The following is a 21,759-nucleotide window of genomic DNA, read 5'->3' as shown; positions in this document are numbered from 1 at the left end:
ATGAACACTAGAGGCAGTAAAACAAAAACAAAAAACCTTAAAAACTTATTTTTTTTCATACAATGATAACAAGGGCAGATTATTGATTAATAAAGACTTATTTTTACACTGTTCAGTGCATAGTACTATAGCCGCTTTCCGACCGGAGGAACCTTTTCACAGTTCCTAGAACTATTGGCTAAAGTACCCGGATGTCGGCGTGTTCGCACCGCAGGAACTAGGAACGATTTTAGTTCTAGGAACTCCATTTGGAGGAACTAATTTAGGTCCTACTTCAGAGTAGGGTCTAAACCAGCACTATAGAGAGCCTAAGTCCCGCCCCTCCGCTTCCGGCTCATGGGACCTTATTTCGGAAAAAATATGTATGGAAGTCAATGGCGAGAGATAACTTATCTTTTTATTCCGTCTGAACTGTGCCCTGAACTACACATATGATGTTTGCCAATTTAAAAGGTAATTATGAAAGTAAAGAAAGTCGCAGTTTGTCATAAAACAGAAGAGTAACGTTTAGTTTTATGTGAAAATTGCTCAATGAACTACATCTCTCGTCTCCCATTATGTACGTCACAAGATCCGTTGCTCGTATGTGTGTATTCTGGCTCAAAACACTCAGGCATGACGGCGTAACGTTACCATTATAATGTAAGACTATAGAAACAATGACTGACGTTAGCTTCAGTAAAGTTAGCTTCATTCATTGAGAGAAAAGGTATGACGTCCCATGTGCGCCTTCTGGGTTTGTAGTCTTTGTAATTACGTGTTTTCACAGTCTTATACCTTAGCAGTTTTATATCAAGCTGCGACTTTCTTGACTTTAAAATGTATCTTTTAAATTGACAAACATCATATGTGTAAATCAGGGCACAATTCAAACGAGATCAAAATATTTGTTGTCTCTCGCCATTGACTACCATACAATATTTTTCCGAAATAAGGTCCCATGGTGGTCGACCGGAAGGGGAGGGACTTAGGCTCTCAATAGGAACTCCCCGTGACGTTAGTGTACGCTGATTGACCGAACGCACGCGGAACACCAGCACCCGCCATTTTTAAAACAGCTAGAATGTAAACACACAGATTATAGCCTATATATTTACTCCATCAACTAACTATACAAACATGGAAAACAGTGATAGATGGGTCTCTAAACCTTTATGCTGAAGAGAAAATCCAACGCAACTTTGAGGGGACCAAGCCAAACATGATTATGTTTATCTGCCCAGCTAGCAACACTGGACATCAACCACACGGCATAGGCTAATAACCTTTTTTCATATACTGTCTACTTTCTATAACAGTTCTATCTAATAACATATTAAACAGTACTGTTAGACAGATCGCTAACTAATAAACACAGAGAATGCGAGCATTGTTTGCTCTGGCGTTCTCAGCGCCACCAAAATAAAGGTCCGTCGCGCCGTCAAAATAAAAGTCACCGTGCTTGCGTCACTCCCTTACCCCTCCTACCAGTTCCTATCGTCACTTGGCCAGTGCGAACGCAAACAGCAAAACCGAGTTTGGGGGAGAGTAGTTCATATAACTGTTTAGAAGTGGACAGTTCCTATAACTGAGTTCCTGTAACTACTTGGTCGGAAAGCGGCTTATGTTATGACCTCAAAACACTTTTACCATAGTTCTTTGTTTGTAAAATAATACATTTTGACATTTGCATCAGGTAACCAGCTCCTTATGGCTGTTCAATAGCTCACCTGGGGCAGATTTGCTCTTGTATAAGTACCTTGCATCACAACAAAAAGATTCCAAAACTTGTGGAAGCAAGCTAAAATGGCATGGATTTTTGAGCGTTTTTATCTCAAGTTTGTTTCTGTTAAAACTGTCGGTTAGGTTTAGGGTAGGGTTTTGGTGCAGGTGGTACGTTTCATTTTCGAACTGCCGTGATACATACGACGACCCATGTGAATAAAATGTTGCTAGATTCACACTTATCTGTTTCGGATAAACTGAAAATGTTTTTAGTCCCACTCACTGGACATTTCAATTTGAATGTGTTTCGCCGAAATGTGCCCACATGCACGTTTTTACAATGAGCCTAGGTTGGGTGTTTAGTATAAGAGCTCTGGTATGCTTCATTGTTTGCAGCACTTAGCTTCTCTGTGTTTGCGACGCAGACCAGAGTGGGTTAGCTGCATGGTGGCAGAGTTGTGTTATTTTTGCCTGGAGCGAGAACTGGAAGGTTGGAATGCAAGTTATGCATTACACAATATAAAAACAAAATGTTCTTAATTTACTTTGAAATGTAAATTATTCAATATTACAGAAAGATCACACATCATTTACTTGCTAGTTATTTGGCCTGTCGTCAGTGACACAAGGCCACTTTCTTGTTAAAACACTGAAAACCACATAAATTGCTGGACTTTTTGTTAGTGGAGTACTATTATCCTTTTTACTTGGTTAATTCATGTCACCCAAGTGCATTATGCTGCAATTCCTATAAAAGTTAGCCTAATGGCTTACTGGTCTTAGGATGTCAAAACAATGAAGGAAGTTCCTTTCTGAAAAAGCTGTTAGGTGGATCAGATCTTGTGCTTATAGTCAAATTTGACCTCTGCGAGACTATTGGCTAACTGATCACCATTCCTCTCCAAAATAGTGAAAATGATACAAAAAAAGCAATCATAGTGTTGTAGCTTGCAAATATTTTTTGATAAACAACATTTTGGTCAAACAGCTTCTTCAGGCATTTTTCATAATACGTGCCTACACAGCTGCTGGCATCCAGGTGGATGAGAGGTGTTTATTTATTCATTTTCTTGCCAAAGGCAATTTTATTTGCATTTGGCACTTGGCAAGTGTTAATTTTGCACCCCAGCTGTAGCCATTTCCATGAGTTCTCTCTGAGAATTATCTAAAACTGCTCAGAAGAGTCTCTATAATGACAGCTCATAGTTTCAGTGTGCTGTATGCAATATAAATGGTAATGATATAGAACCAATAATACTGCTGATGAAATATAAACTGAATGTGTGCGATGTCTCATTTACAGACGGTGAGAGGCCAATCGAGGGAACTGACACCAGCCGTAAGAGAGACTCGCGTTCATCAGACAAGTACCACAAAAACGAAGATGCCAGCAACAGCCAGGAGGACGAAAACACCGTAAGATTGTTTAACCAAAAATTCTAAATTTCAAAAGAATTACAGGGCTTAAAAAGAAGTGTGCTTAATTCTATTGAATAGACACTTGTAGTGTATACTTAAAAAAACTGTACTTGAAGATAATATAATATTAATGAAATAAAAGGCCATTTAAGTGTACTTTAAGAGAGTACAATTTGGCCGAGAGAGCTCAACGCACTGCAACTGAAGAAAACACATGCAAATAGAAAAAAACACCCGCAAATTAAGAAAACATCTTCATCAGTTTCACAACACACGTGTGCTCCAAATACTCACAACACAACCAAATACAGGAACGCGCTGCAAATAACACAGACCACAATGGAAATGTTTCCAGGGGAACCAAATAAGTGACGAACTCGGCTGGGACGTGCTTACAGCTCAAAAGTCTACTTTATTTTATTTCTTTTAACTTTTTTTTTTTTTTTTTGCAAAACATACAGAGATTACATTTTTACGACATAAAACTTGTATACTGTATACAAAATGTGTTCAATGTCATCAGAATACAAATGAGAAAAGAACAATGAGCTGAAAGCTAAAATAAATAAAAAAGATAGAGGAAAAAGAACATGAGGGAAAGATATGAATCTATACATCAGTTACACTGTACACATGTTTAAATTTTCATAAAGAAAAGTTTCATAAGAAATGTTAGGTAATGTAGGGTCCAAAGTTTTAAAGTTGAGACACTCACACACAGATATATAACACATATTTTAAAAGCTTTTTTGTAAAAAGAAAAAAATATATTATGTACATGTATATATACCGTTATGTTAACAGCATTATATTTCTGTCGTAAGAACAGCTATTCAGCTGATGGACACCGTGCTGCGTTGTCATGGGAACATCCTAGGTGAAAATAATGAGGAAATTACGTTGTCTTTCGTTGCTCCCTTCACCAAGTGCGTTCCAAATGGCTACATAAAGTCCATAAAGTGCTCACTCCAAAGTCCCACTTCAAGAGCTGTACCGTCTGCCCTTCGAAGGGAGTTAGGCATAGGGATGCTCACGAGCAATAAGCACATCCCAGCCGGGTTCGTCACTTATTTGGTTCCCCTGGAAACATTTCCATTGTGGTCTTGTGTTATTTGCAGCGCGTTCCTGTATTTGGTTGTGTTGTGAGTATTTGGAGCACACGTGTGTTGTGAAACTGATGAAGATGTTTTCTTAATTTGCAGGTGTTTTTTCTATTTGCATGTGTTTTCTTCAGTTGCTGTGCGTTGAGCTCTCTCGGCCACCGCACTTAAAGGGATAGTTCATCCAAAAATGAAAATTCTGTCAGTAATTACTCACCCTCATGTTGTTCCAACCCCGTAAGACATTCGTTCATCTTCGGAACACAAATTAAGATATTTTTGATTAAATCTGAGCCCTGTCTCACTCCTCCATAGGCTTCTAAGGGACTGAAACTTGCTGGCCCAGAAAATGTATTAAAGACATTGTTAATATAGTCCAAGTGACTCCAGTGGCTCGATCTTAAATTTATAAAGCGACGAGAATACTTTTTGTGCGCAAAAACAAACAAAAATAACGACTTTATTCCACTTTTCATTTCCTTCTCTCTGGGCCTCGGGTCTTTTCACGTAGTGTTTTTGCGTAGCGCGTCTGTGTTGCACGTCACCACGTATCACACATGACCGCGTCGGCCAATAGTGAGCCTACATGGTGACGTACAACACAGACGCGCTACGCTATAAAGAATAAAGTCGTTATTTTTGTTTGTTTTTGTGCACAAAAAGTATTCTCGTCGCTTTATAAACTTAAGATTGAGCCACTGGAGTCACTTGGACTATATTAACGATGTCTTTAAAGTCCCTGTAATGTCAAAATTAAGTATGTGTTCTGAGTTTGTCACACCACAGAAAAATGTGTTATTAGCCACCCAGCCAAATTTTAATGATAAAAAAAGCCGGCAAGTACATAAAATAAGCGATCAAAATCTTGAAAAAATGAGCAGTAGTCTCTGCTCTCAAACGCTGGGGGCGTGTCCGCTGGCTGCACTGAAACCACGCCCACTCGCGGGAAAGCTCGCTGCCGTCGCCACACTCAACTGTCACCGCTACAGCCGGAAAGGATGCTCCTAGCAGCTTAATTTGTTTTACAAAGCCATACATGTTCGAGCCTGGACTACCTACTATAATTATAACATAAGCACACAAGGCAACTTACACTCATTAGTGGGCACGCACTGCCGATGTTGGCACCAGTTATCGGCGCGACGGGAGGATGAAGGCAGAGGCGGGAGATAGTCGGTTCGGCCACATTCACCAGTAACAGCGGATTATCAGTGAATGAATCCCAGTTGTCTCCGACGAAAGTTTATAAAACTATCCCGTGTAAAATGATCACTACAGAGGCGGGTTTTGGCGGTGATCCTCAGCTCTCCATCAAGGTGGCTCTTCACAAAATTAACCCACCTCTTGTTGATATGATAGTTTTTCGAAAATTTAAATAAGGACACCGATCTGTTTTGTACGTGATCGCATCCAGGTAATACGCATTTCCGTGACGAAGGCATAGCTAGCTAGCAAACTGTAGGATGTAGTAACTAATAGTACTGACAGTAACTCGCGATTGAGTTGCAAACTGATGTGAATGGGCTCCAGTGCGTCATCAAGTAGTGTCCAGGAGCTCAGGGGCTCCAGTGCGTCATCAAGTAGGGGCGTGTCCAGGAGCTCAGGGGCTCCAGTGCGTCATCGAGCCCCCGTTCTAGCCCCGCCCAAAAAATCCGGAACACAGCAACGGTGAAAAACTGTTTAATGGTCTAACTCCACAATTCAGTACTTCACAGTGCACAGTCTTTGTAATATGATTTAGCAATACATTTCTAACATTTATAATGTGTTTAGAATTTTTTTTTTAGAATTGCCTTTACAGGGGCTTTAATACATTTTCTGGGCCAGCAAGATTCAGTCCCTTAGAAGCCTATGGAGGAGTGAGACAACTCTCAGATTTAATCAAAAATATCTTAATTTGTGTTCTGAAGATGAACGAATGTCTTACGGGGTTGGAACAACATGAGGGTGAGTAATTACTGACAGAATTTTCATTTTTGGGTGAACTATCCCTTTAGTCAAGTCAAGTCAAGTCATCTTCATTTATATAGCGCTTTTAACAATGTAGATTGTTTCAAAGCAGCTTTACAGAGATAAGCGTATAATTTAAGGTAACAGAGATTGTTTCGGCTTTACAGCAGAGTTAAGTTATTTTCCATCTAAAGTTAGTTTTGATTGATTTGCTTCCGTCGCAATGATCATTTGTTATTAAATTAGGGGCCGCTAAGACGACACCATTCCCTCTACACAGACTTTAAACGCGAACCTGTGAGAAACACTGATGGCGTTCACATGCGCATTTAGAGTGGGTTCTATAGTTATGTGCGTTTGAATATATGCAGGTTTGGAATTCCCTACAAGCCAAGCCTAAACAAAGTACTTGTCTTTCCCTATAAATTTTGATAAAGAATTTTATTTTATTTTGTTGCTTTGGGGTAGGAACGCGAAACGGATTTTCCCGACAACGCCTTATCTGTAGAGTGGTAGTGGGATCCTCCATAGGGAGAGACTAGTTGGCACTTCAGCACTGCATTGTCATCGGTCCAGGCGAAGGCCCTTCGTCAGATCTGGATACGGCCTGGATCCGGCAGGCTGCAGGAAAACCTCGGGATAAACACAGACACTAAAATTAGCGTAGATGCCATTCTTCTTATGATGTAACGAGTACATCAGGATTTTTGGGAAGTGTTCCCGGTTCCGGCTGACCTAATCTATGCAGCCTAACATTAAATTATAGAAGTCTATAATGTATTATGTGAAAGCTAGGTCAAAGAGATGTGTCTTTAATCTGGCTTTGAACTGACAGAGTGTGTCTGCTTCCCGGACAATGGTAGGAAGATTGTTCCAGAGTTTTGGTGCTAAATAGGAAAAGGATCTACCGCCAGCAGTCGATTTTGATATTCTAGGTATTATCAACTGGCCAGAATTTTGAGATCGCAATAAATTAGATAAATGTAATAAATGTAATAAATTAAATGTAATAAATTGTAACTTCATCATAAATATATGCATGAGTTTCAATAGAAATTACATTCAAGTATATTGTAGTTTACTATAAATGCTTGTCAGTACATTTGGCAGAACACTTACCATATTTAAAAGACAATAGAAGTAATTATGAAATTACATATAAAAAAATACTGGTGAAGTGGGTCAAATAAGCACTCTGAAGTTCAACTAATTGCATTTAATAGAAATTTAAACTATAATACATTTACATTTAATTGCAATTAACATGCAATTAAGTGTCCGATCACATGTATAGTCTTTTAACGTCTATTATTTCCATAATACATACTTAATTATTACCAGGGCAGTTAAATAATCTTTTTTAATAAATATCCTGTTTTGCTTTAATCACCAATTAGAGGCCAGAAAGAGATCTGAATCCACTTTCAAATTCAGTTGCAGTGTGAATGCAAAAGCGTACTCAATTCTTAGTGAAGATGCAGTATCTATGAAGTGATCTCAACGTGATTTTAAAAGTCGTGCAGCCTTAATTTCAGCAAAAGGAATCTCAACCATGCTGGGCTCGATGTTGAACTGTTTCTGTCTGTGAAAATAAAAATTGCACTCCACTTTTTGCAAGAAGCTCTTTTAGTACATGGATGCATCCTTAAAAAAAAGTTGACTTTATTTCACTTACTGAGGACATATCAGGTCATTTCAACCTCTAAAAGATGAGAATATACTGTCGGGAATATGATACAGTTCATACTGGCTTAAATGATTGATGGACTTTGCGCTCATCCAAGATGTTTCTCAAAAGAGCCTTCGCTGCATTTCCGTTCCTCCCACAGCACAGAGGGGCCTGGCTTTTAGCACCTTTCATCTCAAGCAGTGTCACACACAAGCTAGTCCAAATGCTCTCCACATTACCAGACCAATAAACCCTCAGTGTCAATTGAAATCAGTTTGCACGGCCATAGATCAATATAAACTAAGCAAAAAGAGATTTTTGTGACTTTTAGTCCATATCTGCTAGCTTTGAAGTTATATGCTAGTGTACGGGTTGACAAAAAGTAAAGGAATAGTTCATCCAAAAATGAGAATTATCCCATTATTTACTCACCCTCAAACCATTCTAGGTGTATATGACTTTCTTCTTTCAGCCGAACACTAATCTGAGATATATTAAATAATATCCTGGCTCTTCCAAGCTTAATAATGGCATTGAATAGTCCCAATAATAGAGGAAATTTCACGAATGGACTTATTGCACAGGTGGCAACCTCTAACGGTCTACAAGCCTAGGTGCTTGATTTTATACAACTGTGGCCATTCGATGATTTGGAGGGGTGTCTCAATACTTTTGGCAATATAGTGTTTGACCCAGCTTTGTAATGGTATTGAATAGTGCCTGAGTTTTTGAAGCTAAAAAGCACATCCATCCATCATAAAAGTAACCCATACGACTCCAGTGGGTTAATAAAGGTCTTCTGAAGTGAAGTGATGGGTTTTTGTAAGCAAATTATCCGTATTTAAAACTTTATTAACTATAACCACTGGCTTCTGGCAACGCCCGTATGTGCGTTCACGAGAGAGTCGAGTTCCGGCGAAAGGGTTACCTCTTTAAAACTTCTCATTTTAGACTTCTAATTCGTGACTTGAGTTTTGTTTTGCTCTGTTCTCTGGGCTTCCGCGTTCGTCAATTCTAACTTAAGTTTACGCTATTTCATACGTTGGGTCAGAGGTAACCCTTCCGCCAGAACTCGACTCTCTCGTGAACACGCGTACAGTTGTTGCCGGAAGCCAGTGGTTATAGTTTATAAAGTTTTAAATATGGATAATTTGCTTTCAAAAACCCATCACTTCACTTCAGAAAGCCTTTATTAACCCACTGGAGTCGTATGGGTTACTTTTATGATGGATGGATGTGCTTTTTGTAGCTTCAAAAACTCGGGCACTATTCAATGCCATTACAAAGCTGGGAAGAGCCAGGATATTATTTAACATACATATTATTTAAATTGCCAAAAGTATTGGGACACCCCTCCAAATAATTGAATGGCCACAGTTGTATAAAATCAAGCACCTAGGCATGCAGACGCTTCTACAAACATCTGTGAAAGAATGGGTCGCTCTCTCAGGAGCTCAGTGAATTCAAGTATGGTACCGTTAGAGGTTGCCACCTGTGCAATAAGTCCATTCATGAAATTTCCTCACTACTAAATATTCCACGGTCAACTGTTAGTGGTATTATAACAAAGTGAAAGCAATTGGGAACAACAGCAACTCAGCCACGAAGTGGTAGGCCACGTTCACAGTGCAGGGTCAGCGCATGATGAGGCTCACAATGCGCAGAAGTCGCCAACTTTCTGCAGAGTCAATAGCTACAGACCTCCAAACTTTATGTGGCCTTCAGATTATCTCATGAACAGTGCGTAGAGCTTCATGGAATGGGTTTCCATGGCCGAGCAGCTGCATCCAAGCCTTACATCACCAAGTGCAATGCAAAGCGTCGGATGCTGTGGTGTAAAGCCACCGCCACTGGAGACGTGTTCTCTGGAGTGACGAATCACACTTCTCTGTCTGGCAATCCGATGGACGAGTCTGGGTTTGACGGTTGCCGAGAACGGGACTTGCCTGACTGCATCGTGCCAAGTGTAAAGTTTGGTGGTGGGGGGATTATGGTGTGGGGTTGCTTTTCAGGGGTTGGCCCCTTAGTTCCAGTGAAAGGAACTCTTAATGCTTCAGCATATAGTTTGGGGACAGCCCCTTCCTTTTCTAACATGACTGCGCACCAGTGCACAAAGCAAGGTCCATAAAGACATGGATGAGCGAGTTTGGTGTGGAGGAACTTGACTGTCCTGCACAGAGTCCTGACCTCAACCCGATAGAACAGCTTTGGGATGAATTAGAGCGGAGACTGTGAGCCAGTCCTTCTCGTCCAACATCAGTGCCTGACCTCACAAATGCACTTCTAGAAGAATGGTCAAAAATTCCCATAAACACACTCCTAAACCTTGTGAAAATCCTTTCCCAGAAGAGTTGAAGCTGTTATAGCTGCAGGGGGGGGGACTCCATATTAAATCCTACGGATTAAAAATGGGATGTCATTAAAGTTCATGTGCATGTAAAGGCAGACATCCCAAAACTTTTGGCAATATAGTGTATCTCCTATTGTTTTCGGCTGAAAGAAGAAAGTCAAATACACCTAGGATGGCTTAAGGATGAGCAAATGATGGGATAATTTTCATTTTTGAGTGAACTATTCCTTTAATTTGTAGGATTTATGAATCCTGTTTTGATAGGAAATATGTCAACACTCATAAGCAAATTGCGTTTGACAAACCACAGCATAGGTTTTTTAATTCTGTGGCTTTAAAGCTGTGAGGGAAGGATTTATCAAGTCATAATGGAATGGAGATTGCAGAAGATGATGTGGACAAACAGAGAGTCTGTGACAGATGCTGTGCTGGTGGAGTGATTTATGTGTGTGGAGATAAATCTATCATTGCTGTGCTGTGCTGTGAATACATTACTGCTGTTTAGTTCTGCTTCATAATCTCAATGTCACACACTGGCTCTACACGAACAAGTTTGTCCTTAAGCAGTTTTCTTTCAGTCAGAAGATTAAGAATGATGTAGAGTTATGACCAGAAGTTTGAAAAGTGTTTAGTTAAAATTCATAATTTAATAATACAATGTTCACCTTCAGAATATTAATACATTTCTTTGATTATAATTTTTTTAAATAATTGAAATAGGTGTACAGATTTCATCTGCTTTCGTAACTTCATACAGTAACAATTTTTCAGACTAACTTAAATATTTTTGTAAATGTACATGGAGATGAGTACATGATGGTACTGCATAAAACATTTTCAAATGTCTTCTAAAAATATTACAAACAAAAATATTGTATAACTAACTAACATAACTGTTTAATATAATACAATTTAATATACAGTAATAATTGGCACATTTTATTCCTCTGTTAAAATAGCAGACCGGTTAACTGCATACTCTATTTGCAAACATTTAGTCCTATGGCACTTTTAGTCTAATATTTGGTAAGTTTGAATTTGTCCATTGATGTTTTTTCACTTAGCTTTAATTAATTTACTAATCTATTCTATTCTAATTACAGTGCACCTGTAGATGTGACTCAAACCAATGCCACATTACATTTTTGTTGTATATTTGTATAAAAATTAATTAATATTAATAATCCTTTAGCAAAGCACTGTAGGATCTATAGCATCGAATTGTCAGATACTGGTTTCCATGGTAACACAGAATACTCCGTACACTGCTGTGCTGTGAGAACATTTCCAAACTTACGCCAATAACATAGACTCATGGTAAAGAGAACAGGGTATTGTTTTTGTGTGTGTGGGGATGTTTTGGACTCTTTTGGACTCTGATATATATATATGCATCTATCTTATATGTTATTACACAATCTTTGTTCTCATAGTCCAACAAAATTCTTCAAGCTGTACCATTTGTGTCCTGACAGGCCATCAGAAAGTCTGTGATATCTAAAATTACAGATTTGAATGTAAAATATCAGAGGCATGTGGACTCCATTTCAGAGCACACCAGAGACTGAATTAGAGGGAAATACTTTTTTTATATACAGTAATTTAAGGATGTAGTGATTTACAAGCTTGCCTGAGAGCTAATTAATAGCTTTGCCTAGGCTATATGTGTATACTCATTTAGTCACATTCTCCCAATTCCCCTCAACTCAAAGGCTTCTCTTCCTTTGGACTTCTTTGAATAGCTCGCAATTTTTTTATAACACATAATTTTAAAGGAATAGTTCGCCCAAAAATGAAAGTTCTGTACATTTCCCACACCACTGCTGTTCCCCATATCACTTTATTTCTTCAGTGGAACACAAAAGGAGTGGATAAAAGAAGTGTCATGAGGGTAGTCTTTATGACTTTGTGTGCTTTACCCCCTTTCTCTTTGGAGCTTGACAGTGGATGGTCACCATATGGTTCCCTTGTAAGGAATAGAGCAGGAACATTTGTTTCTCCTTTTGGCTTTTGCGGATGAAAGAAGGTAATGCAGGTTTGGAAGGACGAGGGTAAATGATTACACTATATATCTGTTCTACTCTTTTGACCTTACTCTTGCCTTTGAAAATATCTCCAAGGGTTGATGTGGCAGCACTGTGACAGTGCTGGATTGGAGGTCAGTTGTGGTGATCATCCATTTTAATGACCCTGAGGACTTCTTTCAGGTGAGACCTTGTACATGAGCTCAGCATTTCAGTCAATGTCCGTCACAACAAGACATCTGAAGAGCTACTCACTTTGTCGAGTACTGGATAAACCTTATACACCCCAACAGAACAAAGTTGGTTTGTTGTCTCCAGGCAAATGGACAATAGTTCCACACCATTTGTCTTCCACTCCATCAGTCTGTTGCCACTGTCTTCTTATAATTGCCTACAAATCCATGCAATTGTTAATGGTTGATGATGCCACTGGGCTCTAGAAGAAATAATAGTCCACTTAGGCGCTAACCGCATTTGATCATTTAAATGTCTACCACAACCAGAATTTGAGGTGTAGGGTGGTCTCTTGGTTCACAAGCAGTTCCTACAATATTTATGGATGCAGAGGCAGTGGAGATGCAGGGAGTCAGGAAAGACCAAATTAATCTGAAAGTCAAGATTTACATGAGAGAGAAGCAGCTAGGAAACTTGAGGTAATGTACTCAGATTTGTCCTCAAGACAAGGTGTAGGCGTTCGAGTTGGATGAATGTTTATCTCAAAGTAGAGATTAAAGCACTCTTGGGGCCCTATCTTGCACCCAGCACAATTGACTTTGTACACCGACGCATGTATCATTCCTATTTTGCACCCGACGCACAGCGGACCTTTCCCTCCACAGACGCACGTCGGTAAATTAGGGAATGAACTCGCGCTCCCGGGGGCGGTTCAGCGGAAAGAGGCGGCGTGTTCCGGTGCAAACGTTCCCTGGTGCTATTTTGCAGTTCCAGGAAAACCCTAGTCTAAAGTCAGTGGCGCGTTTTCAGTGGCACGTTCAGATGCTATTTTAAGGGCGCATGCTTGGCCATAATGTAGGGTGTGCACAACGCACATACACTTTGCTTCTCTCATTTACACAGACGCAGTAGTTCCCATTTTTGCAAACCATTCATAATTACAAGGAAAAATATTCCACATGAGGGAAATCATTGTGGTGTCCATGAAGATGTGAAAAAATAGGCATAAATCTAGCTTACACATTTACCCAAATTATTCAGGCTAATTGTAGTAATGACGGATCAAACCTGTTTGACAAATAGTGGCAAGACACATATATAAGGACACCTGACAAAGTGGGTTGTCCGTGTCGTGGAAATTTTAAACTGTATATTAAACTAACCATGTTTCTAACATCTAACCTTATTTAACATCTAACATTTGAACAGGATGTACTGTATGAAACCAAATGGAAAACTTGTGACTTTTGAGTATGTGTGTATAAATAACATAGTTTGGGAAATGAAACTAGACAGTCTGTTAGAATCTTGTGATTAACAAATGACGTCATCATTAAAACAAAGTTTGCTTTATCTAGTAACAGAGGGGTTTGCATATGAAGAACCAATCAAATAGTGGGGAAATTATGTAATGCAGCCTGACATTTATGCCATACCTCTATACTATAAAAACTGTTGTATTCTTGTGCACTGTGGGATTGTCTCAATGGAATTTGTCTGAGATCCTCCGGCCTTGATTCTTCTTGAGAGAGTTTCTCTGAGAACTGCTCGAACACTCTCCCGGTCGTGATTAAAGCATTTAAAGGACATTTGCTGAAAGTCTGTCTGTTATTACTGCTGCGCAGCAGGTCAGTTTAGGGAAGCAAGTAAGTTAGAGTAAGAGACTCGGCCAGTTGTCGACGGAAGACGCAGAGAGATAGAGTATAAAGGTTATTAAGTGTCGATTGGAAGACGCTATGGGTGTCGATTTGAAGACCCTGATTTATTTTTATTAAGTGTCGATTTGCAGACGCTACATAGTCAGGTTTAGGGAAAAATTCACTACATCCGTCAAGAACCAGGAAACAAAATTCTGAAGACTGCAAAATCACCTTTACCATCATGTAAGTTGCGTGCGCCTGGCAAATCCGCCGTTATAATAGCAATCCGCCATGGAACAAGCACGCCTGCTTTTAAAGGGAATGTGAGATGACGTTCTGATTGGTTTATTTCATGTTACGCCCGAACCACACCTATGAGTAATGTTGCTACTTCAGACCAACCCATTTTAGATTTGCGTCGGGCGCAAGAGTAATTTATCCCGCCGGTATAATAGCAACAGCGCGTTTGATACTTGCGTTTCAGATCGTTAAAATAGGGCCCTTGGAGTGCCAACGTCCTGCAGAGTTTAGCTCCAACACACCTGCTTGAAAGATTCTAGCACTTATAAATACCTTGATTAACTGGTTCAGGTGTGTTTAATTAGGGTTGGAGCTAAACTCTGCATGACATTCGACACTCCAAACTAAATCCTCAGATTATGGGTTACCTAATAGTTGGGACTTAACCCACAACTACAGCATCCTTCACAGTAATACTAAAATATTGTAGAACATAGAAGCTATACATTTTGGGCATGACAAGATCACATGATTTACTATACTTTACTTATATGTTACTATATATTTTTGAATCTCATACTTTGGAAAGTACTTCCACGGAAGCTAAGCAACTATCCTAATGGATTGCTTTCTCTAGGTAATATAGATCTCCTTGGACATCGTCCATCTGGACCAAAAAGCACCTTCCTCAAGGGCACAAGGGAGATGGTTGATGATTCTTTTTCTTCTAGGGTTCGAGTCCAGAGACTAATCCTTTAATGTCACCCCACATAAAACTGTTAGACTGTCACTACAACCAAATCACAATCACTCATTTCTCCCAGTTTTTCATGTCCTTGTGCAACATGTCTACGGTTGTGTGCATTACGTGGACAAATCATTGGTTCTGTTGAGAGAATTTCAGGTGATTTCCTAAAATGGAAGCTGATGTTCAGGGTTTACCAGATTTTAATTACTTTGGTGTCTTTTCACCCACTCAAAGCTTTTTGCAGTGAATATTTTGGGCTTGACTGTTAAAACTTGTTGGCATAAAAATAAAGCTCTTCAGCCTTGCTTTTGCTTTACGGGCAATGGGGTGGCCTGCCACACCATCTGTCACTCTGGCATTGACCGATGTTTCCAGCTCCAGCCCGCCCAATTAATAAACTTATGCTTTTAGGTTGCCCTTTGCTGTAAGCAGGCAGTCTTCCTCAAGCACACTGCTGTAAAAGTAGTTAGTCAATCATCGTCAGTGGCGGTTAAAGGCAACCATGCAGTCAATATAGTTTTGGCCAGCACAGATGACGTGTTAAATCAATATCTGAGCCTGTCTGCTGTGAGGTCAATAAGGCTCATATGGGGCCAAGAGACACCTCTTAATGAGCTTTACATAGATACCAATAGGTCTTACTAATTGCCTAAATGCTAAAAAACTAAATTTTAAAAGCTGTGCTGTGGGAAAGAGGATAATTAGGTCATGGGAGTTCAATAGGCTTTGTTTAAATGTAATTGTTTAAATTGTGTTTTTTTTTTGTGGATAGAGATTTAAAATGATGTCTTAAGTAATTTGAAACAGACTTGGAAAAGGGTAGTAAAAATTATAAAGGTAAAAGGGATTAACAACCTAGGCTCATTGTAAAAATGTGCCTCTATATATACATTTCTACAAGACTACAAAAATGTACCTATTCTTACAATTCACGGCAGTTTCCAGCTCAATTTAAAAAGGCACATAATGTACGTTTCGCCGCTAGAGGTTGCTTTTTAAAAACAATAACAAAGGCGCAGCTTGATGAATGAGCGTGGAATCATGGGAGTTGTCGTCTTCATTTCCACGGCTGATGGAAAGCAGTCCGATGGGACTCAGGCAGAAATGCTCATGGATGAGCTGAAATAAACCTTAAATTTTAAGGTTTATTAAAGTTACTGTGATATGAAGCAGGGCGGAGTTGAGAGCTTGGAGAGATTTTACGTTTTATTATGCTTAAATGCCGCAGTCATCTTCTAGTGCCGCTCTTTGTGTTTTGTTGTTTATTTTACGATTAAAACTTACGTTTAACGTCTGAGTTCCTTCTTTCTTGAACTTGAACTTTGTTACAGTTATGTTTAATCACTTAAACATTATTTTATTTATTCTATTAAAACAGCCGCAAGTGCTGAATTACTACTCATAAGGTCTCTTTATTTGACAAATTAAAATTGAGTAATGCAGCGCTGTTTTACTTGGTCAAAACAATCATACTAAATACGTTTGAGTGTGTTGAAAGTTGTTATCGTTACTCTGTGCGTTTGCTCGTTGGCTGCTATGAGACACTTGTTGCACACTGCAGTAAGCTAGATCGATATTAGAATATCATTTTAATAAAAGCTTTATGACTTGTTGCTAAATGGCATGCAATTCATTTTAAAATATTGTATAGTGGAGAAAATGCTGTATTACGGTTACTACAAATAAAGCTCTTTCTGATTGTGCTGTAACTATATAACAATGATTAGTTTTGTCGATAAAAGTATCCAAACATTTGCTTACCTGTCTAATAAAACGCATAATATATTAAAGCGTCTTCATGGTTTCTATTGAAGTAAATCCGGAAATTTAAGGGTAACGCGGATATGATGTCATTGACAGCCGACGCAATGACACAGGCCATTACACTGGTTAAAATCTCTGTAGGGATTTAAACATTGTTGGAAACATTTGGGATCATTTAAGTTGACAAGTCATCAAAATATATAACGTTGTTTTAAAAATTTGGAAGTAGATTGTGGAGGAAACCAGAGCGGGGCAACATTTTCAACAGCACCTCAGTTTTTCAATTGCATAACATGAGGGCCTTTAACAAACATAAATGCTATATTTTAGATGTTACAATTTGTAATATGTCTTGCATGTGCGTTCCACCCTGTTTAACTCAAAAGCACTATGGTGACGGATCTATCTCAGCATCTGATGCAATCTTGTTTCTACACAAACCCACATGCCTCAGGGCAGAAAAAGATTTTTCCGCTGTACTCTCGTAGTAGATCTAGGAATAATTGATTTATTCTAGAGAAATGATTTGAGAAGATTGGAGTGCTTTAACCAATGACAGCAAACCAATGACCCCCTCTTTCTCGTTCATTCTTTTGCTCTGAAAATATTTCTGCGTCTTAGGTGCCCTATATTCCTTTATCCCATCTGTTTATACTGAAGTCTCCAATTTATCAGCAAGAATGAGGAATTGGGAGATGTCACTGGCTCTGATTGACCCCTTACTGGGGGTTATTTCAAAGGTCACAGAATGCATTGGACCCCCGGGCTGATCGGCTCCTCGTGATTCAGACTCGTTCTTCATTCCGTGCTTCATAAACCCTGCGGCTAATGGGCTAAACCCAGGGAAGGACAGCACAGGTCGTCCAGGAGGTTCCTGGGGGACAGAGAAGGCAGCTCTCGTGTCAAACTATGCTGTGTATGAAAGCTCGGTGGCTTGCAGGCACCCCAGATAGCCCTATTCCTCCTCTAATTCATGACCAGAATGAGGACGGGATTGAGGCACTGAAACCAATTTACTTTAGGGCCCTGGTGGGGGGATCCTCATGGGCTCTGCCTTCTCTGAAGAGGTTCTCAGGCTTAGCCAGAGGACAAGGTCAATGATTAAGGCTCAAACTCTGGTGATGACTCTGTCAGAGATGTGAAGAGTCTTTACAAGAGCTTGTTTTAAGCTAATGTGCCATAACTGAAATGTTCAGGATAGTTACACTGTCTTCCCAAGTATTGGGACAAGTACAATACTCTTCAAAAGCTTGTGGTAGGTAAGCTTAAGTTCAGAAAACGTTAAACAAGTTTTAAGTTCAAAAGCTTAAGCAAAGGTTAGGTAAGAAAGGTTTTTGAAATAAGTATATTTTGCTCAGTGCTTTTATTTAATAATAAAAAAATACAATAAAAACAGTTATATTGTTGCAACTTAAAAAAAATTGTTTTATATATTTTAAAATGGAATTTTTTCCTGTGATGCAAAGCTGAATTTTCAGCATCATTACTCCAGTGTCACAAGATTTTCTAATTCATCTAATTCAAATATCATTCTAATATGCTGATTTGCTGAATATGTTGAAATATTTTTATTAGTAGTATTATCAGTGTTGGAAACAGTTGTGTTGCTTAAAGTCGCCGTGTAGTCAATCATTTTATCCCTTAAAACTCACATTTGATTACCAAAATCACATATTTAAAGGTTAATTCCTTAACTCTACACCCTTGTCTCATTTAGTATAAGGTTTAGAGCTACTTTTATCATAGATTACTTATATAGCTATTAAGACTATACACACAGTATTTGTTATCTTTCAGCATGACCAAAGTCAACAGATTGAACAACCACACACAGAGCTGGAGATGCTAATGATTTAACATCGTTGCCTTATCCAGGAAAGTTTAACAAGAGCAGAAAACGAAAAAGCTCTCTAAAGATACTAAAATAGTAAAGGATATTTTTTTTCTGGTAGTCTCACTTGTTTGAAGTACCAGGCAAAGAAACATTGACATGAGATTTGGCAGCCTTGCAGCACTGAGGCCTTCAGCATGATGAATAATTGATGTGAAAATCTCAGTTTAATCGTTTATTTTTCCCTCGCTCCTTTGCTCTGCCGTTGCATGCATGTTTTTAAGGTCTGCATTGTCTTTCATTCCTGTGGGACAGCTGCATGCTTTCATGTTTTTCCCTTACATTTCAAAGAAAGCATGTTTCTCATTGTTACATCTTTTTCTTTTGTTTTGTCTGACTACTGAACAACATTTGCGGATTGCTACTCTTTTAACGGCTCATACTAAATCTTTTTGATTATGCATTATATGCAATTATATCTCGCCTGTGAGCTACATTAATAAAATATGTGTCATTTTACATAGATTTAGTAATTGCGTTATTTAAAGACCCCCAAACCCTAATATTAAATGAAATACTATTATTAAATGTGATTATTTATTTTTAAATATTTAATAAACCCTGAACTATTGCGACACAGTTTATTCCACCTAAATTACACCTCAATCATGCAATATGTGTCTGGGGAATGGCATTGGTTGCTTGCATTTCTTGTCCACCCACACAAAGTCATAGCATAATCAGTGTCCACCTCCACCTCTTGCTTCTATCTCTGGATTTTTTTTTCACCTTCGGTTCAAGTTGTCAGGCTGAATGCATCCCCGGTTACTGAATTATCATTTTCAGTCCACCTTATATTCTTGACTTTTCAGACTTGTCTTAAAGTTCAACAGACTCAACTTTGAGTATCGTAATTCTTTGCAGTCTTCCACTAAGTTCTTGATCTCTGAACCATCTCAATAAATACCCCTTGGCTAACCACAATTTTTTTCAACACCTGAATCATTTTAGAGCTCAAGATAAGGTGAGACAGTTACTCTGTTGCAAGACCTAGTTAGTAGTAGCCTACGGAGGCAACATCGCAGACGCGCTTACATTGCAAAGGCATTTCCAAAAGGTGGCCTTCCTTACTCCTACAATACCTTGCTTGCTCAGTAAAACAATAAATCTTACATGGAGACAAGAAAAATGTCATAAATATAAAAATATATTGAATTATTCAATAAGAATACTGAGAGGAAAAACTTAAAATAGTTCTGTATAATCCAGTATGTATATATAATGTAACTGTGGGAGATGTGTTTTTATAGCCCCTTTCACACAGAGATTCCGGAAAATACACGGATAAAGTGATCCTGGATTTGACCCGGGTTCGTTTGATTTCGGCTCATTCACACTGCCAGTGATTTTCCGGAATCAGAGAGAGTGTTTACGCACAACCCGTAAAAATCCCATAAAGACACTTGACATCGATGTGACTTGTAATGTCTCATCAGCGTCTTAAGTTTGCTTATGAGCTGCGATTTATCTCTCGAGAAACCACACTTGTGCATTTTTTTCTCTGATTCGATCATAAACTTGCGCATTACGGACCCTTTCACAGCTGGCGAACGATCCCAGCTTCAGCGTCATCACTACGACACAGCATTATTACGCCTTTTGTTCACACAGCGCGCGTTCCGGGACTGAACACGGCAATGTTACTAGGTCCCCAACCCGGCATCAATCCCGGGTCGTGTTTGCGTTCACACAGAAGGCGTTCTGGCAATTTCCCGGCAATTTGCCGGGATAATCGCGCTGTGTGAAAAGGGCTTATGTTTCTTTCAGTCACGTGCAGTCAGCTTAGCAACATGCTAACCCAAAACTCCATTGAAATTGAGTCGTTTCCTGTTGAAACATAAACTATAAAAAAGTTCTTTCAACAAAGTGGTATTTTTGCTTTGAAGTTTTTAAACCAATAAGAACAAAACATTTACTTACCAAATTTGACAATTGTGAAAAGAAGATGGCTGACGAACCAGCGTCTATCGTTTGATCTGTCGTCCAACTTACAAACTAGTTGAGGCAATGAAAACTTAACATGCTAAGTTGAAAGAAAAAAACAACTTAAAATTACTTGAAAACAAACAACTAAAGCTCAAAAGATTTTTGCACTGTACGTATGACAAAGACTTTTGAAGATGTCCATATTTCCACATTCAAGTAAATGCTGTACTTAGACTAGAAATAGCTGTCTGGGGGGATAAACAAAACGGCCGCCGAGTGAACTGACTTGTTTGAAGTACATATATAAGCGTTCTTTTCCTTGAGAAAAAAAATATTGAATATAAAAAAAAGAGTACTTGAATATAACTCTACACCCTTGAATCATTTAGTATACGCAGTTCTATGAATATGTAAATTAGCCCCGCCTCCACTCACTCGCTCCAGGTCAGAGATCCACTCGTTGACGATCACACGTTGACCTGATTGGTTACAAGGTAGTTTGTGACGTCAGAAACACCAGCGATTTCAAACTGTGTTTTTGAGACTGTCTTTGGTTCACTGCAGTTTTAAAGGGGGGGTGAAATGCTATTTCATGCATACTGAGTTTTTTACACTGTTAAAGAGTTGGATTCCCATGCTAAACATGGACAAAGTTTCAAAAACTAAGTTGTACGTTTGAAGGAGTATTTTTGTTCCAAAAATACTCCTTCCGGTTTGTCACAAGTTTCGGAAAGTTTTTTTCGAGTATGGCTCTGTCTTACGTAAGATAGGGCGGAATTTCCTTATATGGGTCCTAAGGGCACTTCTCCGGTAAGATCGCGGCCGCGCGCGCACTCGTAGACTAGAGCAAGAGAGTGAAAGCAGTTCGCCATCAAAGCGCCCTGCCCGGCTTTTGGGAAGTCAATGTCACCAAAGAAGTGTGTTTTTGGTTGCCAGGGCAAGACAACCCTGCACAGATTCCCAAAGAACCCAGCGTTAAGGAACCCGTGGATGGAGTTTGTTTTCCTGAGCATAAACGGAGTTGTGTAAGACTGTTGTTCCCTGCGACGATGATTGTTTTATAAACAAAGCCCATATCGACGGATTTGCAGATCGTCTAATGCTTAAGGATCGAGCAGTCACAATGATAAAGGTTCGCGGTCGTGCGTTGGAACCGGACG

The 21,759-nt window shown here is 39.1% G+C and overlaps 1 protein-coding gene across 2 annotated transcripts in view; it reads left to right on the top strand.

The window, feature by feature from the left end:
• Window positions 1-21,759, top strand: part of b4galnt4a (beta-1,4-N-acetyl-galactosaminyl transferase 4a) — a 192,671-nt gene that overhangs the window by 56,989 nt on the left and 113,923 nt on the right. For both annotated transcript variants that reach the window (XM_079859705.1, XM_079859704.1), the window contains exon 2: window positions 3,008-3,120. In XM_079859705.1, the coding sequence (XP_079715831.1) occupies window positions 3,008-3,120 (113 nt within the window). The remainder of the gene's footprint in view (window positions 1-3,007; window positions 3,121-21,759) is intronic.

The sequence above is a fragment of the Squalius cephalus genome, assembly GCF_949319135.1.
Source record: "Squalius cephalus genome assembly, chromosome: 23".
Classification (NCBI taxonomy): domain Eukaryota; kingdom Metazoa; phylum Chordata; class Actinopteri; order Cypriniformes; family Leuciscidae; genus Squalius; species Squalius cephalus.
This window is presented reverse-complemented; position numbering and strand designations above follow the sequence as displayed.